Source organism: Sycon ciliatum, chromosome 5, assembly GCF_964019385.1.
Source record: "Sycon ciliatum chromosome 5, ocSycCili1.1, whole genome shotgun sequence".
Lineage (NCBI taxonomy): Eukaryota > Metazoa > Porifera > Calcarea > Leucosolenida > Sycettidae > Sycon > Sycon ciliatum.
Window position 1 is genome coordinate 18,859,572 of NC_088647.1, and position 21,388 is coordinate 18,880,959.

Consider the following 21,388-nt stretch of genomic DNA (forward strand, 5'->3'; position numbering starts at 1 on the left):
GGAGTGCAAGTTGACGAAAAAGATCGAAAACGGCCTGGACCGCTGGGCCAACCAAACTATAGAGAGTGGAAGCAAATGGAGTGGAACGAAGTTGGATTGTTATAGGTAAACATGCGACTTGCTCCAAACTGTTGTAGGTCTATATTTGGTAGTGGTGATTATGATACTTCGCGTAGTTGTATAGGAAGTTCATATTTGGCAATTGTATCCCTGTGATATGCCCCAGGGCCTTTCTCCTTATATGTATTTAGTGTGTATGCTATTCTTGGTAGTACTATGAAATCTTCCCAGAAATCCCTGGGGGGTCTACCTCTGATTGGTTAGGGCATTCCATAAGCAGAGTCCTGCGGAGTCCTGCTTGGAAGCGGAAGGATTTTTTCCAACCGTGCTGCGACCCACAGTTAAAGGGGAAGTTAAGGCAAAAATTAAAATTTCACCAGTTGTAGTCTTCGGGGTGCTGAGTCGAATGGTCGTGGTCCGAGGAAGCTGAGACGCTCCCTTCCTACTTGAATCCCAATCGAACTCGCGCACTTCCACCGAAACTGGGTGACTGCGCCCTACTAGATGGGGATTTGTATGCAAAATGTCACTAAAAGCGACATTTCGTTCTTATAAAAGCACGGATGACTGCGATTGGCCCATATGTTGTAGTCTTTTGGACGCTGAGTCGATTGGTTTTGGTCCGAAAAGGCTGCGATGCAGCGTTCCTCCTTTATTCCCAATCGAACATGGTTGAACAAGCGGTCACGTGCTCCTGCGTACGCAAGTCACCTGGTCACCGTGCCTGCAGGGTACAACTTACTAGCCTGTTTGACCTTTTTTGGGTGCAGTCCTGTCACTCGAGTTGAACTCGAGTTGAACCTTGGTGTGAAAGTTGTCGCCTGCTGGCGTGGTGACCAGGTGATTTGGGCACCCAGGAGCACGTGACCGCTTGTTCAACCATGTTCGATTGGGAATAAAGGAGGAACGCTGCATCGCAGCCTTTTCGGACCAAAACCAGGCGACTCAGCGTCCAAAAGAGTACAACATATGGGCCAATCGCGGTCATCCGTGCTTTTATAAGAACGAAATGGCGCTTTTCGTGACATTTTGCCTACAAATCCCCATCTAGTAGGGCGCAGTTGGTTGGTTGGTTGGTTGGATTTATTTAAAGTCGTACAACAAACAGGCATATCTGCCTCCTTATATGAAGACGACTTCTGGCAGTAAAACATTTTAAAGAAAAGAGAAAAGAAAAAAAAAAGAAAAAAAAGAAGAAGATAAGATCAAGAATGTATAGACTGAGCATACAGCTAGCCGGAGACTGAGCACAGCTAGCCTCGGCATGTATCAGAGCATCAGGATTACTACATACTAGTACTCAAGACAGGGGAGGGGTTGCTGTCATGCTACAGTAAGACAATACGCGTGCAACACACCCTTGAACTGGAGGGGGGACGTGATGTTTCTCGCATCAGGTGGAAGACTGTTCCAAAACGCGTGCAGCAGAAAGAGACACGGGATGAGTTCTGGATGGAAGCTGCAGCAGATGTTGTTGGGAGCCGCGCGTTTGGCCCGCCCTAGTCGGAGTGACGAAATCTCCAAATAATGCGCGGATCAGCGGCTGCTCCATGGTGGAATGTAGGCACCGGTAGACCAGCGAGCACACTGTCTCACGCAAGAGCTGGTGTACACGAAGCAGGTTGTGTTCCGCATACACGGGAGTCATACGGGTACGGGAGGTAAGGTTGTACACGGCTCGCAGGGCTAGGTTGCATAGGCGTTGAAGTCTCTCCTCATTAGCCTTGGAGAGAGAGCTAAAGAAAGCTGAGCATCCATAGCGGATCCTGGACTCTACCATGGATGTGTACGCCATTCGCTTCGACTGCAGAGAGAATTATTCTGCACAGTGCTCCTATAACCTGTCGAGACGTTTTACAGATATGCGTAACGTGGCTATTTCAAGTCAGGCGATCGTCTACAATCAAGCCTAGGTACTTGGTCTGCGACACAACAGGGAGTACAGTGCCATCGCACATCACAGGCGGCAAGGGATCAAGGGTGCTCCGAGGAGCAATGTGCAGCACACAAGTCTTGGTGGCGTTGAGGCTCAAACCGCGTCCATTGAGCCAGACAGCGAGACGCGTACATGCGACACTAAGCTTAGAGCTGATGTCTGCACGGCTGGATGATGATGTATCTAAAGTGATATCATCGGCGAATTCTTGGTAGATGAGTCGATGGAACTGATGTAAACAGAAAAAAGAAACGGGCCGAGAACGCTACCTTGCGGTACACCACTTGAACACTCCGAGTAGCATGACGATGAAGAACCAACTTTAACGCGTTGTTTCCGACCCGACAAATAGCTGGCAAACCAGGCCAGAGCAGTGCCACGTACACCCTTTCCGTGAAGATCATCTAACAGCGTTTGGTGGCGAACCTTATCAAACGCTTTTGACATATCGACAAACACAATACCAGTGGACTGTTTCCGGGCCCTAGCTGTGCTCCATCGATGTACGGCCAGTGTCAGCGCGTCCTCCGTGGAATGATGGCGACGGTAGGCAAACTGCGTTTCCGGAAGAAGATTCTCGGACTCGAAGTATCGAACAACTTCACGGTGGATTGCACGTTCTAGGAGGCGTGATACAGTAGGAAGGAGACTTACTGGTCGATAGTTGGTCGGTAGTTCAGGATCACCGCCTTTGAAAAGTGGCGTGACATTGGCCTGCTTAAACATTGCTGGGACTTTAGCAGTCTGAAAGGAAACATTAAAGATGCGGGTCAATGACGGTGCAAGCATGGAAGAGCACTTCTTCAGGACCAGGTTTGGTATGTCGTCATGTCCAGTTGCTCTCAACAGAGTGGACGGTTAGGGGCGTGAAGCGGGCAAAGTGGGACTCCTGTACCGGTGTGGTGGCATGTGAATTCAAGTTTGAAGGTCGCTGGGGATCATAGAGAACGCTCGAAAACGAATCTTGCAGATCCTGAACAGGGATGCCGGGAGCATGATGAATAACACGGCGACCGGTTACCGTATTCAGTGTGCGCCACAAGCCTCGGGTATCAGCCGGGTGTAATCCACATTGATAGCGAAAGTACTGGTTTCTTAGTTTCCGGTCCAAGCGACGACAAATGGAGCGTTGATCTCGATGTTTCTTGAGAAGCTCAGCATCCGCCGGATTACGCTTCAGACTTTGATGGAACCTGTTTCGTGCTCGAACTGCCTGCTGGAGTTCTGGAGTCAGCCAAGGGCAAGGGAGTCGCCGCCGTTTGGAAAGCGTCTCCGGGGCATGGAGGTCGAGGACTGCCTTCAGCTTCGTGTACCATTCTTCCACCATCGAGTCGCAATCACTCGTGTTGCATGTAAAACTGTTAACCCTTTGTGCGCTCAACGAGCGATTTCGCTCGTTTCAAATGCGCGTCACATTTTTGATCGTCGCGCTTGACTGGTTTACCGCATCGCGCCGAGACTTCACCACCGCGTAGCTGAGAAAATTTCCGTGACGTAGGTACTAAACATGATGTAGGTCGCCACTAAATTTTTTTTGATAGCACGCTTTCAAAGAGCCTTTGCAATTATGTCAAAATTAGAATTTGGACTTATCCAGCGATGGATGCAGACGAGGCTCTTCGCCTAATACAAGACGCGGACCAAGCAGATCTCCCAGTAGAGGATATCGCTTGCTCTTCAGGCGACGAGGTAGGTGACTCGGACAACGATTTTATTTCGTCTGACGAGGAAGATCGCCTGAATGACGATCTCTTTTCCGACTTGGAGCAAATAGGATCCGATTCGGCTGACAATATCGCTATTCCTGTTCCCGTCGCTGCTCGTGGACGTGGCGCTGGACGAGGCAGAGGCCAAGCAGTAGGTGTCCCGCGCGTGGAAGAGGGCGAGGACGTGGAGCTGCGACAGGGCGAGGACATTGAGCTGCGACAGGGCGAGGACGTGGAGCTGCAAGAGGGCGAGGACGCGGAGCTGCAAGAGGGCAAGGACGAGGACGTGGTATACAGTACGAAAATTGTAGTGGCTATGATGATGTTGACCAGCTGCAAACCAATACACCTGAGTTCAACATAACTGGCACTGTTTGAACCTACCTGATAATTTCGCTCCAACATGTGAACTTGATTTCTTCAAACTATATTTCCCGGACGAAGTTGTGGATTCAATTGTCAAGTTTACAAATTTGTATGCGCACAAGCATATCGCTGAAAAAAAGACGTACCAGACGGATGGTGTGTGGAAGGAGACCGACCGTAATGAGTTTTACGGCCTCCTTGCATTTCTCTTCTTCCAGGGATTTCATCATCTGCCTGCGACGAGGGACTACTGGCGCGTTACGTCGTTGTACAACGGAAACTATGCACGCTGCATGATTCGAACCTACCGGAGGTACTTAGCGCTGATGTGCTTCATCAAGATTGTGGACTTCAGGGCAGAGGATATAAATGATCGACTTCGTAAGGTGCGATACCTTCACGACCATCTGCAGGCGGCCTGCAAGAGTTTGTTCATCCCTGGCAAGTGCGTTAGTGTTGACGAGCGCATGGTCAAGTGCAAGGGACGCGCTCCTTTTACGCAGTATATGCCCAAAAAGCCCGTCAAATGGGGCTTCAAGGTCTTCGCTGCCTGCGACGCCCAAAGCTCCATTGTTGTAAACTTTGAAGTTTACACAGGCCAGCAACCTGGAGGTGAAAATGGCCTGACTCATGCTGTGGTGATGCGGCTGGTCAGTGACGTGCGCGCCGGAAGTGTGATCTACACGGACAATTTTTACACTTCCGAAACCCTGGCCACATCTCTTCGTACCAAGCAAATATCGTTGGTTGGCACCGTCCGCGCGAACCGCACTGGATTTCCAGCCGTATTGCGGACCGACATGAAACAGTTCGAGAAACATGCAGAGCGAGGTGCAACACGCTATGTTCGCAACGGAGATCACCTGTACCAGCAATGGAAGGACAAGCGGTGTGTGTCAATGTACAGCAACATACATCAGGGCCATGAGCATGACACAGTAACAAGAAATGTCAAGATTGATGGTGCACACCAGCAAATGGAAGTGCAGAGGCCAATGTGCATCAGAGACTACAACAGCAGCATGGGTGGAGTCGACACGTTCGATCAGCTGATCGAAACGCACCGTGTGCTTCGCAAAACGAAGAAATACTGGAAGAGTCTCTTCTTGGATATGGTCGACGTGTGCGCTGTCAATGCATACCGCCTCTTTCACTTGTGGCAGAGCCAGCATCCAGGGGTGATAAGTCGACGATGCAACTTGCAGCACTCGGATTTCCGCTGTAACCTCATCCGGCAGCTGTCATCGATTGATGAGCATGCACCGCCACCGAAGCGCTCGTATCGCCCAGTGCCTGTTCCGCAGGATGTCCAGGTTTCTGTTGCTCAGCTTCACATACCTGGAGTGAGGAAAAGGAAGAACTGCAGAAACTGCACAGAAGTGGGTAACAAGCAGCACCAGTGTGTAACCTACTGCACTACGTGCGATGTTCACCTCCACATCACGAGCGACCACGACTGCTACGCCGCTTACCATGCACGCCACTTCCCGTGAAGGATATCTTATCTCAGTGCTGTGAGTTTCTATCTTGTCTACTGTATATTTGTACATAAAAGTATGGTTTCATTTCCTTCCTATGGTGCGCTCTGTAAATAATGCGGCTATTGATTATGACAATAGAGAGGTTCCGCATAACGTAATTACGTTAGTAAAAAACGTAGTCGATCTACGGAAAGTCTTACGTAAACTGCATGCGCATCTGGGTTCCGCCATACGGAGTTTTCAAATCACGTAGCTGCCCTTGGAAACTCCGAACGCGGCATGGCCGGCAGTGTACGACCAGATCGACCTGGGGAGAGAGTCATAAATTTGTACCCCAATCCACTTACGGACCAGCTACGTTATCAGAGCCCTATCTACGTACTCTCCGCAGACAACTTTCCGTAAGTGGAGTGCAAACTCGCGAATTCACGGGTTTTTCCCGCCCACTAACGTAAAGTAGCTCAACTTTACGTAGTGCGGAACCTCTCTAATATGTGCCTAATATGGCAACATTGGTAACCATGGCAACATTCTAACATAGTTTTTTGGATTCAGCCGAACGATTCCATTCAGAAAAACACAACTTCTAATTACAAATTCTCAAAAACTGTGGAGTTACAGGGGATTATTGTCGGAATGGAAAATTTGGTCATTTTCTCCGAAACCAGTGGACTCACAAAGGGTTAATGCCGAAGGCCTGAAGATCGGAACTGAACTGCGTCCAATCTATTCTTCGAAGGTGCCTTGACATTTTTGGATTTGGGGCCGAAGAGAGAACTGCTGGCTTGAGATGACTTAAGACAGCAGCATGATCGCTGACATCGATCGCAATGACTTCACAGGACACTACCTTGTCGGGAGGAGAAATGACTAAATCCAACGCCGTGGCGGAGTGGGACGTGACTCTAGTTGGAGCAGTTATCATGTTGGTAAGATTATAACTGTGCAATACTTGCTGGAATGACCGTAGGGTGGGTGAGTGACCCAGCATGTCGACGTTGAAGTCGCCCATGACAATGAATCTATCCCCCACTTGACAGGTCATGCTCTCTATGGTGTCCTCGAAGGCTCTCCAGAAGTCCGCCGTTGCAGAAGGTGGGCGATACATGCAGTTTAAAAGCACCCGATCTTTGCGTGTGGTGCGTAGGGCTATCATGTCATATGTTTTCTATGTTGGTATGTTGGGCTTCTCTGTGGCGACTGACTATGAGGCTCTCCTTGTGGTAAAACGCAACACCGCCACCCATGCCGGTTGATCGATCGCGCCTTAGAAGGGAATAGCCAGGTATATGTAGCTCTCCGTCGCTAATTGTCTCATTGAGCCAGGTTTCAGCGATACCAAGGACAGCAAAGTTCCGCGTCTCCAGGAAGCTGCGGATTTCGCGCGTTTTACGTCGTAAGCTACAGATGTTAATGAACGCTGCAGTGATGCATCCAGAGACTCGGGTGTGTTGCACGGGGCTCTGCGGGTAAGTAGGGATTTGATGGCCAGTACTGAAAGGAGCAGAATTTATGTGAGAGGGAGTGAAAGGCTGTGCATGCGGATTTAACACTGACATCATAAAAAGGAGAAGAAAGTAAAACGAACCTTTAAGAAAATACTTGTGGGCACTGTTACGAAAGAACGACCAGGGCAGAGAACATACATAGTTGCACATGTAAAAGGACATTGGAATATGCAATGAATTTTGTGCCACACAACTGTTCATGCGCTGGATTTCCTGGAGCGCTGTGCTGCAACTTTGGCTGCATGCTTGGCCAATTCTCGCCTGCTGGCCTCATTCGCCCATTCCACCTGTGGGTCCTGCTGCTCAGAACTATTTCCCAGGGGCAATGCAGATGGCTTGAATGCGTGATGGCCAAAGGCAACTTTGTAGTCCTGCGAGTCCTCATCTGGAGAGTGACCTGATTTCCCTCGGAAATGCTGCATGGGTGTTGTTGATACTGTGATGGTGTGTTGAATGTCTGGTGGAGAAGAGTCAGTGTTCTGTTCAGTTGGTGCCATGTTGTCGCTCGAGTGCTTTCCACAGGAATCTGTGCTGCTACTTTCTCTTGATTTGGTAGCAGCTTGCGCGTAGCTCATACTCGTAGGTGCGTTTTCCCGGGAGTGTTCATCCTGCTGCACATGCACTGATCCTGCAGCTGCAACCTCTTGACTATGCGTATTTTGAGGGTCTGCTGCTGACCTGTTCACTTCGGTGCATCCCGTACTTGTTGACAGACTAGCTGGAGGTTTTCGGCGTGGGCATTCACTGGCTTTATGGCCTGGTGCTGCGCAACGGAAGCATGTCTGGGGTTGCCCTTTGTACCAGATGCGTAGGGGGGTCTGACCCACGCGAACAAGAGACGGAACTGGCTTTCGCAATGTCACCTTCAAGAAGCGAGTACCGGTTTCAACTGAGAACCCTTCGTGCAGGATTTTTTTCCTAGCAGGAGACCCGTGAATCGTTGCATACTGGCTTATGGCCGAAGACAATGCACCGTCATGCAGGTGATACGGACAGCCAAACACATGTAAGCTAATGAGCTCGGTGTCTCCAATGACAATATCTACTGCCTTACCAGCAATTTTGAAAGACGTGGACACAAGGCGATCCCTGGCGGCAGCATGCTTGAGGGTGACAGTGCACCAGCCTGGTCTGCCATGCAGGTCCACTTGCTGGAGTTCGTCGGGCTTGACTCCATTTCTAGCTAGTTCCTTAATGAAGAATACATGATCGATCTCCCAAAGAGGATCAAGTTGAAAGGAAAAAGTGATGCGAGGCGGAGCTCCAAAAGTGCTCCCGCCCGCCATCGTAACACGGAAAGTCGCAGTCACCCAGTTTCGGTGGAAGTGCGCGAGTTCGATTGGGATTCAAGTAGGAAGGGAGCGTCTCAGCTTTCTCGGACCACGACCATTCGACTCAGCACCCCGAAGACTACAACTGGTGACATTTTAATTTTTGCCTTAACTTCCCCTTTAATTGGGAACTCGTGGCCTGGCAGGAGTAAATCATGGATGTGGCAAATGGGATTTAGGCCTTTGGCCTATGGTTGGTGGATCTGATCTAGCCTTCCCCACCGTTTAGGAGCTGCATCTGACGCCTGATCATGGGGTGGTGGCGTCCCACGGAAGCGGAAAGGTGGTTCTTGACCAGGGAGTTGTACGACTCCTTGTACGACTTGTTCTTGACCTCCTTGTTCTTGACCTGCCCGGTACGCGAACCCGTCAAATTTGTTTTATTTATTATTTAAAAGCAGAGTAAGATCTCAGAATAAAGTCCTTCCTAACCCCGAAGTCTAAGAACACACAGTGCCTCGGAGAGTGGGGACACCAAAACAACATAATCGCTTTCTACGTTCGACAAGATTCTGCCCAAGAAAAATGTTCAATGGCTGTATGTCAGTTTACGAAAGTTTGTCTGATCATTACAGGATTTCGCTAGGGCGAAGGTCTGGTGATCATAAGTTTTACTGCAGTTCCAAAAGACCCATTATGGATCGTGGTGGAATTCATAAAAGTGCCACCGCCACCGCTGTCCTTCCAAGACGTAAAAATGTTTATCAATGATCTATGGAAGTGTACTCTTCTTCAAATCAGTCCAGATACTTGTATGTACATGTTTGTATACACAGCTTCATTTAGATATTTCCACAGTGGCAAAGAGGACCAACCAAACCGAGGGTTGGGTATACTATGACCAGAAAAACTAAGTGTTCCATGGGGTAGCAACCCATAGGTTATAGAAATACTTCATGTATGGCAGATGAACCGTTCAAGCTGGCGCGAATGGGTACTCTCCCAGTTAGAAAATAGTATTCCCGGCCACACTCATACACCCTTTAGCCAAGCAGTGTGCCCTGATGATAGCATCACTACACAAGTATTCTGAGAAAGAGATTGCTTAGCTTGTTATCCCACTGCACCCTATGTGTGGTTTGTTATCCCACTGCACCCTATGTGTGGTATACCTAAAATTAAGTGCCACACAGTACCTGGCGTCTCTGCTGAAATTAACAAATCTGGATGTTACAACAAAATATTAGTGTCGTACAGTATAGAAGTACGTCAAATCATCCAGCACAAGTACACAGCAAGTTGGTCTGTATTGATACTTCCTACTTACCAACGACATGCAGTTGATAGGTTTGTGTCGCTGTCATACGACCCGTTATATCCGATGTACATCTGTACAGTCCAGTGTAGCTTGGGTTGAGAGTGGGATGTAGGGTAAAGTCCCATGCAGCAGGTGTAACACCAAAGGTATCGTCAGCAAATGGTTGGGTATGCTCACCAACAACCACACCAGTGTTAGTGTTAGTCAGTTGAATAAGTGAACCAGTAGCACCAACAGCCAGGCATGATGGTAAATTCTGTATTCCAATTTGTGATGTATTTTGTCCAGTCAGGTAGTAAGCTGTGAACGGAGTGGTACCTAGGCGAACAGCCCTCAAGTCCAAAGATTGACCTGCACAGAAAAGCACACACAATAATACAGGTCATTCCATTCACTACACACAGAAAGAAGCTACCCGTTCAGTGAAGCAAATCTGTTGTAGTGCGTTATCGTGTGTAAGTCGTGTGTACGTGGTGTTGGTGAATGTGCGTGTTGCTGTGGTGTGAAAAGCAGTCTTCGTCTTGAGCTTGTCATGTTCAGTTGCGTTTCGTCGTCGTGTCAATACGTCTTTATAAATAATAGTTATCTCGTCGTCCATTGTATATAAGTGGAGATGGTACGTGGTTGGGAGCAGGTGGAGAAAGTCCACATACAACATTGGTGGCAGCGGTGGTGGAACTGTTGTATACTGCAATTTTTGGATTCGTTCTGCGTGGCTTTCGCTCCCAGTTTCCGTTGTCATCGGTGTGTGTGCGTGTCTGTGTGTGTGCTGTGCGCTGTGTGTGGTGTGTGTGGTGTGCGAGATTTATGAGTGTCAGTTGTCATGTTGTCAAGGAGGGAGTGTGCGAGATTTACGAGTGTGATTGGACAGGAGACTGCGCTGAAATAGAATGAGTGTCGTTGTGAATGTGATAACATCATTTACGAGTGCGTTGTTACGATACAGTTGTGCGTGTTTGTCGTATATGCCGATATAATCAGTTGCATACTGTAAAAGTCATAATTATATTATAACGAAGTGCTAACTCAAACGAGTTAACGAGGAGAAATCTGTCGTTAAAATAGAAATCGATACATATACTGTCCTATTGAATGAGTGAGAATCGTTACCTTTGGTGCACGTAAACTAGTCAATTTTGGGAAATCGAGATAATTATATGCGCCTCGTTAGAATAATGGCTTTTACAGTAGATAGTACTTACGTGGTTGCTTGCATTCTCGCTCTCCACAGCAACTCCACTGCATGCTGCGGTCTATGTATTCCTATTCTGTACACTGACTCACTCTGACAGGGTTTGCTGTCACCTTGTTGCTGGGCGCAAGCACCCTCTGACAGACCAAACCGATTTGCTTCATCTCCACAATATTTATCTCCTTTCGATTTGAATTTCTGTTTGTTCTGCACTGTGACTTTTCCTTGTTGCACCTGCGGTTTTGGACGTGGACCTTTGCTGTCGCCTTTATTATTATATCCATGGTTAAGTTGTATGTTGACTCATCGATGCATCATGCATGATTCATTGTGATCATCTGCTTTTCTACTCTTCGATCTTCTATCTCTTCATCATTCATGCACGCACTGATGTACACGCAAGCCAATGCACACACACGTGCATGTTTTGCTGATGACAGCGATTTGGCGATCGTTGTTCTTTGTTGTTTCTTGTTGATTTGAGAGTATGGTTGAAATCAATAAGTAAATACCGTCTTCTAGTGTTGACTCCACGAAAAGGCCAGGAAATCGCGCTACAACAGGGTCTGAAGACCGCGTAGTTTTTAGTTGTGGTCGATATTTTCGCATGTTGTGTGTGTGTGGTGTGTGTTGTGTGTGTGGTGTGTGTGGTGTGTAGTGTGTGTAGTGTGTGTTGTGTGTGTGGTGTGTAGTGTGTGTTTGTGTGCGTGTGCGTGAGCGTGACCATGTGTGTGTGCGTGTGCGTGACCATGTGTGTGTGTGTGTGTGTGTGCATGGGTGTGTGTGTGTGCATGTGTGTGTGTGTGTGTGTGTGTGTGTGTGTGTGTGCGCGCGTGTGTGTGCCGGTCTCCGGCAGGGTTGCTGCATGGCACTGGTACTCTTTAATCTGTTCATGTGGGCCGTTTTCCGGCAGTGGCATTGTGCTGTTGCCGACATTCCTGGCATTGGTATTCCTGTGGCAACAAACCCTGGGGGCGGTCTTCTATTCAGTCGGAAGCCAAGAGACAAGAGCAAGGTCCATCACGAGTGTCAATTTGCGGATGACTCTGCTCTGCTGGCTACCACTCATGATGGTGCACAGCGGGCCTTTGACCTATTCATACATGTAGCGTCTTCTTTCGGCTTGACAGTCAACCTGGCCAAGACAAAGGTGATGGCTGCTGGATATGGACTCACGGAAGCTGACTGGCTGCCCCGGGACGTGGCGGGTGAGGTGGTCGAGTGTGTGGATAGTTTTCGTTATCTGGGCTCTCTCCTTCACACGAATGGCTGATCCACCCCGGATATCAGCTCGCGCATTGCCGGTGCATCACGTGCATTTGGAGCACTGCGCCAGCCGGTTTTCAATGACAGCAACCTTTCCCTTACTACGAAGCGGCTTGTGTACGATGCATATGTGTTGTCTCTGCTTCTGTATTGTGCTGAGTGCTGGGTGCCGTTGAAGCCCGACCTTCATGCACTGTGCTCTTTTCATCCGCGCTTCATCTGTTCCATAATGGGTATCAGCCAGCGGAATGTCCGGGACGAACGAGTGACCAGGGTGGACGTTCTGGCGCAATGGAATCCGCGTCAACCCCGCGACATCCCCAGCCTGCTGACATCGCGAAGCATGGAGTGGCTTGGGCATGTTGTGCGAATGCATGAAGAGCGTGCCCCGCGTCAGCTACTGTTTGGCACCCTACATTCTGTCCGTCTGGTGTGCGGCCCGAGGAAAAGGTGGCACGATGCTGCGCGGAAGGATCTGGCAGTGCTGGGCATCGACAAATGGTACGACTTGGCCGAGGATAGACGAGAATGGCGGGCTGCTTACAATGTTCTGCCCCGCCCGAACCCGTTTGTGCGGCTCTGTGGGTACCTTGTGCCCAGTGCGGTCGTCTCTTCTCCAGGAGTGGTTTGCCTCGTCACAAATGCCTCGGTGAGCACAGAAAACCTGTATCAGAACAAAGAGATGGCCGACAATGTTCTGCCTGCCAGCGCTGGTTCCGAAGTGCCGGAGGTTGGGCGGTCCACAAGTGCCTCATCTCCCAGACAACGTGCTAACACATCTGGGACACATTCTGGCAATACCCTACGGGGTCCATGCAGGAACGGCATCGAGTTTCGGGCCCCGCCTCAGTATTTTCCGTCTGGATCAGAATCTTGGGTGACTTAGAGGTTGATAAGTTAGCGTTGTCTTTCACAGCTGCCTCCCGTGACCGGCAGATATGACTGGCTTCAATGACGGAAATAGATGTATGGACTGTAGCTTGTGGCGCGTCTCAAAACAAAGCACTCCACACATGATTCTTGTCGCAATTTGCTACTCCTTACATTGAGTGCAAAGGTCGGCATTCTTTGCGATGGCTTTGAGGGACGCCATAAAGTCGTCGAACGACTTGCTGGCGCTGCGCACATCCTTTCCAACCCAACGTTGTGCTGACTCCTTAGACGGCCGTAAATCAGGCGAAGCGCCAGCACCCCAAATCAAGACTTTTTTTTATTTTCCGTGGCGGGAAATCGAGCTTTTCCAGGTATCTACAGCCTGTAGAAATTCAACGCTGAGAATTTCCTACTATTGTCGAGAACTGCCGTTCACGAATATTTGAAATACATGGAGTGAAATAGTGGATGCACATCCCACTGTGAAGTTAGTGTATGCACCTATGATCATTGTGTTCTTTTATGCCACTCATAATGTAGTATAGGCCAATGATTACTTATTATTTCTTACATTTTCGTATTTCCTGCTCCTGTCCACGTGACGAATCTCTGGCCTTGTAAGCTGCGCGCATGCCCACGTGTTTCTTGCCTTTTCTCTCTCTTCTCCGTCATGACAAGTAACATTAGTTTTACTATCGATATGAACAGTTTGAGTGTCTGGTATTACTATTAGGAAAGGGAATCCTACATTGGTGGCAGCGGTGGGATTCGAACCCACGCCTCCGGAGAGACTGGAGTTTCATCGTTTCTGGTCTGGCCCCCATACTATTGTGCGTGTTAATGGTCCGACGTCATATACATTATTGCTGAAGGGAGTTGAACGTACTGTCCACTTCAATCGTTTGAAGCCAGTTACTTCCTCGTGCCCAGTTTCCTTACCGTCTTCTGTCCATGATCTCCCCAACCCAGTGAGTTTTTCAGCTAATAACTTTGTCCCTGTTGTGCCACATGATGCCGATGACTCTGTTCCCAGTACGCCTCCGTTGTCGCCGCCTGTTGTCCTATCCCCTCTACCTCCTTCTCCAGTTTTAGTGCGTCGATCAGGCCGGATCCGCACTGCTCCTGCGAGATTTGATGACTATGTTTCGTAGTTAGGTCATTGTATATCCGTAATTATCATAAATTTAATTGTTTTTGCCCTGCTTGCCTGTTATTCACGAGGTCGTGAATGGTGAGAGGAGGGGAATTGTGTAGTATAGGCCAATGATTACTTATTATTTCTTACATTTTCGTATTTCCTGCTCCTGTCCACGTGACGAATCTCTGGCCTTGTAAGCTGCGCGCATGCCCACGTGTTTCTTGCCTTTTCTCTCTTCTCCGTCATGACAAGTAACATTAGTTTTACTATCGATATGAACAGTTTGAGTGTCTGGTATTACTATTAGGAAAGGGAATCCTACAATAATCCATGTTTGCCTCTATGCGGCGGCGTGCTGTCCGGGATGAAGGTTGTACCGTACTCATTTTAGCTGTACCTGCCCACTTTGCTTTGCCTTTCATCTCTGTTGTTCTCTGTGTCCACACAAACACTTGTTATTTGTTGTAAACGAAGCTACTTCCTCTGCGTCATTAAAATTGTCGCTTCCCAGAGCGATTTTTCGAATTTATTTTGTCCACTCGAGGGGCAAAGAAATCAGCTAGAAATTGAGGCAGAGCATTGTCGACGGACCAAGCTTTAGTTTGTGGCCTCCCGCTTCGCTGCACTTGCAGCTACGGTCGACGTCTTCATCAGAGTTTGAGGCAGACCCTTCAGCACTCAACAATACGCTGAAGAAGACGCGCGTTCAAATTCAGGTCAAGAAACTTTGTTTTCAAGCGATCCATGCCTCCAGGTGGCAGGGGATGAAGGCAAGCTAGCATTTTTCAAGTACACTGTAACGACCTTCCAGCGGGATAGGGTAAGCAGTTCCGCACCTTCTTTCCTTGGCAAGCGCTTCGCTGATTTTGTCGGTGTTTTCAGACCTGCTAACTTCGCAGCAACATGCGCCACAAGTAGCGCATTTTAGGAATTTGAGACCACTTTGTTCTTGCCATTGTCAACTTCAGCATTTCGTATTCAGGAGAGATACCAGGATTCGTATACCCGGGCTTGCAGTCTTGATAAATGCTCACTCGAACGATGTGGGACGGCACGAACTCCAGAAAACGAAATGCGCTCTGGGGCGGAATAGTGCGGAGCGCGATGAATTTGGTTGTTGCGGAAGAGAGCTCCGACAAAGTCCGAGACCACCACGGCTTCAGTAACAAGTAGACATTGCGCAGGAAAGGTCGCACCAGTGTTCGCACACAGAAAACAGCGATTCCGACTGTCTGACGAAGACGAGCCAAGTCACAAATATTGCGATGTGCAAAGCGACAATCTTAAATGACGCGGAGGAAGTAGTCACAAGTGAAGATGTCCTTGGTACGCTTCAAGAACGACTACAAGCAATATGGAAATGTTGTGCAGTCATGGCAGGGCTGGAAGAAGGTTCACATCACTGCTTACCATTCACAGATGAAATCGCAGCGACAATCACTACCAAGGTAATGAACAAGTTGCCTGCAGATATCCAAAATACAAAGGACAAAAATTTCCATTATACAGTGTACAGAGAATTATGGTAAAAAAGGAGGACAACATGTTACGAGTTATGACTAACTGTCCACCGACGTAACCAGATCTTATACAGTCAGCGAGTGCGAGTGTGTATAAGATCTGGTTACGTTGGCAGACAGTTAGTCATAACTCGTAACATTTTGTCCTCCTCTTTTTTTTTTTCCCGCGAGCTCCCATGTAAGGAGCAACACACTCTTTCCCTACTATCGCCGAAGTCGCACCAACCTCTTCTTCACATTGTTGTCCCCAGCGCGGGCTTGCGAATCAGAGGGTTTGGAGGCAACAACGTTGTGAATGGCCAACGGTCCTCAGCGCTTGTTCAGCACCTCCATGAGCGCCCCTGACTCACGCTGCTATCTGGTGTTCACGAGGTGTTTGTCGCGCTGGAAACGGAGCGTCTCTGTAAGTTTGTATCCCTGGTGATGTTTGTGCCTGCAGGGCCGGCGGCAGCTTCTGCGGAGCGGTGCGGCCAAAGGGCCATCTTGAAGGAGGGGGGGGGGGGGTCGGGGAGGGGGGGGGGGTTCTCCCCCAGAAAAGTTAGGAATTTAGACGGCAAATCCTGCACTCTGGGCAACTCCCTGTACAAAATCATGCATCGAAGCGTTTTCTCCCCGGTTTTGGACATTCCACGTGGACCGACTTTTTGGGAAGTAAAGCGGCCGTACTAGTGGCGCCGGCCCTGGCCTGGAGAGCACTATATAAGTGGTGCTCTTCAGGCACAATTTTCCTCAGCCTACTCAAGCTCAACTGATGAGGGGTGAATTCCCCGAAACACTGTGTATTGAGCAGGGAGTGGGGCGTTCTTGCAGGTTTGCCGAGTGGACGGTTCGATGGACTTCTCGTGTGCTCTGGGTGGCAGTCGTGAGTCAGTCAAGTGAGAATTCAAGTCGGCAGGAAAACCGCGAGCTCCCATGTAGGGAGCAACACACTCTTCCTCAACTATCGCCGAAGTCGCACCAACCTCTCCTTTTTTAATTTTTTTTAACCATAATTAAAGGGGAAGTCCGGTGAAAAATTTAAATTTCACAGTCCGTAGAGTTCGGGTCGCTGAGTCGAATGGCCTTTGTCCGAGGAGGCTGCGGCTTATGGTTCGTCAGATACGCCCAATCGAACATGTGCGAATTTGAGCGCGCATCACCCAGATCCAGGTGATGACGTCACAGCGTGCAGCCAGGTAGCCACACCATCTAGTTGTGTACAAAATGGCCATATTCGGAGCGCGTTCGATTGGGGAACCGTTTGTCGCAGCTTCTTCGGACCAAGACCATTCGATTCAGTGTTACAAACACTACGTACTCTGTGATTTTCAGCTTGGTAAACCTCGAGGTTATACCGTATTTTAGCCGTTTCCGAGTTGGACTTTTTCCGTCAGCCTCTACGCGCTAGCGCTGTGCGCGCTGCGTGCATGCAGAGATTGCAGTGCGTGCAGTGTGTTATCTTGCTGTAGTGCAGTCAACAAACTCATCACAGACGGAACTACAGTACTCCCGCACTGCCGTGCTGGGGTAGTATCTACAACAAGACTCGGGTCACAACTGACACAAGACTCAGAAAACTAGTCAACACACGGACTTGTAATGTACTACACTCGTATCAGTCGTATTGTACAGTCATGTAGTCAGAGAACGTGCGTTTCTCCTTGCCGGTGCCGGTGATTGTGCTTGGAGAAAGAAAATTACTTTTAGTTTTCCGCTCCCGCCTCATTATTTTATGCTACAGCGATGAGTGCACAACCGTGACAAGTGACAAGACAGCGAACAGCTCCCGGACCTAGAACTTTCAGATTCCATAGCGTTGCGAGCGAAGAGTCGTGCCCGTGGTTCAAAGAGCCTGCACTGTTCTCCAATTGAGTAGTCCGAAATATTCCAAGTTCGCACCAAAACATCACCATGTGGCAGGCTACTGGAGTCTACGCGAATCGGTATGGAACAACATTTAGAGCACTCGCATCACTCTTCTCCATTTTGGCGACCCTGCTCTCCAGCGATCTGATAATTACATCAGCCTCTTCTGCAATAGCTGCTGCTTCTTCATCAGCGGGAAACTCAGTAGCGCTCACTCTTGACCGGCCCGCGCGGCCATTTCTTCAGCTGAATACCGAGGTTCTCAGCCCCAGACCGAACTCATGAAGGTCAGCCATGGCTGCATCTTCACTCTCACAAGGAGTTACAGGTCTTCGGGGTCGCTTGCACCAACTAATAAATTATATCAGTCGCCAAATCATTTGAAATAGCACTGACACTTTCACGCACCCCTTTTGACCTAGCTGCACGCTATGACGTTGCAGAGGGTGTGGCGCGGCCGCATGACGTCATGGCGCAGCCCCCGAAACTCAGTTTTTCAAACGGAAATATCTCGAGAACGCTTTGTCGGAGACACGTGGGACCAACACCATTCGACTCAGCGCCCGAAACTCTACCGACCCTGAAATTTAAATTTTTCACCGGACTTCCCCTTTAAAGGGGAAGTATACCCTAAAATCAAATTTTCACCAGTTGTAGTCTTCTGGGTGCTGAGTCGAATGGTCTTGGTCCGAGGAAGCTGAGACGCTCCCTTCCTACTTGAATCCCAATCGAACTCGCGCACTTCCACCGAAACTGGGTGACTGCGCCCTACTAGATGGGGATTTGTATGCAAAATGTCACTAAAAGCGCCATTTCGTTCTTATAAAAGCACGGATGACCGCGATTGGCCCATATGTTGTAGTCTTTTGGACGCTGAGTCGACTGGTTTTGGTCCGAAAAGGCTGCGATGCAGCGTTCCTCCTTTATTCCCAATCGAACATGGTTGAACAAGCGGTCACGTGCTCCTGGGTGCCCAAATCACCTGGTCACCGCGGCAGCAGGCGACAACTTTCACACCAAGGTTCAACTCGAGTTCAACTCGAGTGACAGGACTGCACCCAAAAAAGGTCAAACAGGCTAGTAAGTTGTACCCTGCAGGCACGGTGACCAGCTGACTGGTGTACGCAGGAGCACGTGACCGCTTGTTCAGCCATGTTCGATTGGGAATAAAGGAGGAACGCTGCATCGCAGCCTTTTCGGACCAAAACCAGTCGACTCAGCGTCCAAAAGACTACATCATATGGGCCAATCGCGGTCATCCGTGCTTTTATAAGAACGAAATGGCGCTTTTAGTGACATTTTGCATACAAATCCCCATCTAGTAGGGCGCAGTCACCCAGTTTCGGTGGAAGTGCGCGAGTTCGATTGGGAATAAAGGAGGAAGGGAGCGTCTCAGCTTCCTCGGACCAAGACCATTCGACTCAGCACCCTGAAGACTACAACTGGTGAAAATTTGATTTTAGGGTATACTTCCCCTTTAACCCTTTATGGACTGGACTCAATGTATATGGAGAATTGTGCCCTCAATTTCGTTACCTTGAATTGGACGTAACTTTAGTTTCCCTGGGACAATTGTCATCATCTTGGGCATCCTGGAAATCCCCTGACGAGAGGAACATGATGAGCCCAAAAAAACTCTCGAGTCCACGAGAGAGATGCCCAGGACCAGCGCTGCAAGCCAGCGAAGGCGTTTCAGCGCGGGACTCGCGCTCTAGATCGATCTCCATCCGCTATTTCACTTTCCTTGCTCGTATGAAGCTGAATTTTTTTGTGGGCACTCGCAGGAACCTCTGTTCGAATTTGAATGAGTGTATCCTTGCCAACAGCCGACGAGTTCAGGGAAAATCCCGGCCGGTCAGTCACGCATCGCGGCCCTGAGCGCCAATTGACAGTGACGAACACTACAGCACATCGTAACTCCCTCACCGTTCATGCTATCGCTTCGGCGATTGTTTGAGACGACAGCTGAGAGTTTTCCCTTCTTCCTTCATATTTCGTTCTCTCCAAACAACTGAGAATTGACCAAGTTACTGTCGTTTCAAAATATTTGAAAAGTGTAGAATTTATCGATCACCGGTGATCGATAAAAGTATGTGCCGTGGTAAAGGGTTAAATTGGCTCACCATCCGATTTCAACTATACAGAGAATTGCACTCTTTAACCCTTTGAGGCCCATAGTACGGATATATCCGTACCAGTGTATATTGCATACTTTTCAAAGCGCAACCTGGCGTAACTGGGCCGTCCCTTGACCAAATCGCACCATCGAAAGGTCTATCGACATTAGAATTGTCTCAGCTATCGGCTAAAAAAAACCCGAAGGCGATCCAAGGTCGGAGAGCGGAGTTATGAGACTCGAACTAAATTCGCTCAGCAGAGTCACCTCGGGCGCGTGCATTTTGAACTCGTTTTTGGGGGTTTTCCCTGACTCGCGGCCCGCACAGCCACAAATAGTTCACGTCATCGTAAAGGCATGGTTCTCAGCTCTCATGTAAAATAAATTTGAGCGATCTGCGATACATTTTGTTGAAATGACAGAGAATTTGAGTTGGGCGCTCGCAATGCTGGCTTTGGAGCGCCGAATCGCGCAGCGGCGCTGGTTCTGTGGATTCCATAATGGATTGTCGTCGGGTGGTTTTATTCCCTTGCACGATAGCCCTTCCGATTACTCTCGATATCTCATATCACACGGACGCCACACTCAGAGAACAGATTATCGCTGTTGCTCCAAAGAGAGTCTCAAGAAGAAGGCACCCAAAACAAGCAGAATGCGCACGATAAGCATGCACACAACAGCAAGAACATGTACGACAATCACGCAAGCATGCGCAACCGGCGCAGTCCGCGCACACGTGCCAAAAGGGGCACACACGTGCCAAAAGGGCAGGGACAACAGTTGGGTATCGCTGTGTTCCTCTGGCCAAGAGCTTTCCAGAAAGCCCAAGATCACCAAAATCGGCCAAAGGACACCAAAGTAACGACCAGATAAGTACCTGGGCTCGCGTATGCAGTGCATTCCTTGAAATAATTGTGGGCCCTAAAGGGTTAAAGTTTTACTTTGAATGGGACATACATTTGGTATTTCTTGGACAATTGTCATCATCTAAGGCATCCTGGAAAGCTCCTCACGAGAGGTACACTAAGATGAACTCAAACTCCATTCCATGAAATGCTTTGGCTTAGCGCTGTTTGCCGGCAAAGGCGTTTTAGGGCGGGGCTTGCACACTCGATTGATCTCCATCCGCCATTTTGCTCTCCTTGCTTGCAGAAAGCTCATTTTTTTAATAGCAACTAGCAGGTGTCCGTGCCAACAGCTGTCGTGTGCAGGGAAAATCCCGGCTATTTGGTCACGCAGCGCGCCCTGAACGCAAATTAGCCGTGACCAAAGTTACGAGCATCGTATCTCACAAACCGCTGATCCTATTGCTTCCACAACTGTTCAAAGCGACAGCTGACAGTATTCTTTTCAATATACAATTATACATATTTCGGCTTCTCCAAATAACTGAGATTTGACCCAGTCACAGTAGTGTTCAGTATGAATTAAACCCAATGAAAATGTTGAATTTATCGATCTCCCGTGCTCGATAAAAGTATGGTCCGTCGGCAAAGGGTTAACCCTTTGCCGACTGATGCCGCACATGTGCATCAAAACGTCATACCCTTATTTCCTGATGATGCATATGTGCGTCAAGTAAAAGCGCATACTTGTACAGTGCATATACATCACTGTTCAAATAGTCGTAAACTCCATTGTCCTTTATCCGATCGTCGCGAATGATGGCTCATTGGAAAGGTGAGAGAATAAGCGTTACAGTGGTATGTCGTTTGATATAGCTCGATGCGGAACCACTGAGTATCGAAGAACGAAACGCGGATACGCTTGAAATTGTTTCGAAATTTGTGCG

The 21,388-nt window shown here is 48.9% G+C and overlaps 1 protein-coding gene across 4 annotated transcripts in view; it reads right to left on the minus strand.

Annotated features, from left to right (window-relative positions):
• The window catches only part of LOC135817930 (uncharacterized), a 55,122-nt gene that overhangs the window by 15,621 nt on the left and 18,113 nt on the right, over window positions 1-21,388 (minus strand). For all 4 annotated transcript variants that reach the window (XM_065331232.1, XM_065331230.1, XM_065331233.1 and 1 more), the window contains exons 3-4: window positions 15,526-15,579; window positions 9,656-9,997 (exon numbers count right to left, since the gene is read on the minus strand). In XM_065331232.1, the coding sequence (XP_065187304.1) occupies window positions 9,656-9,997; window positions 15,526-15,579 (396 nt within the window). The remainder of the gene's footprint in view (window positions 1-9,655; window positions 9,998-15,525; window positions 15,580-21,388) is intronic.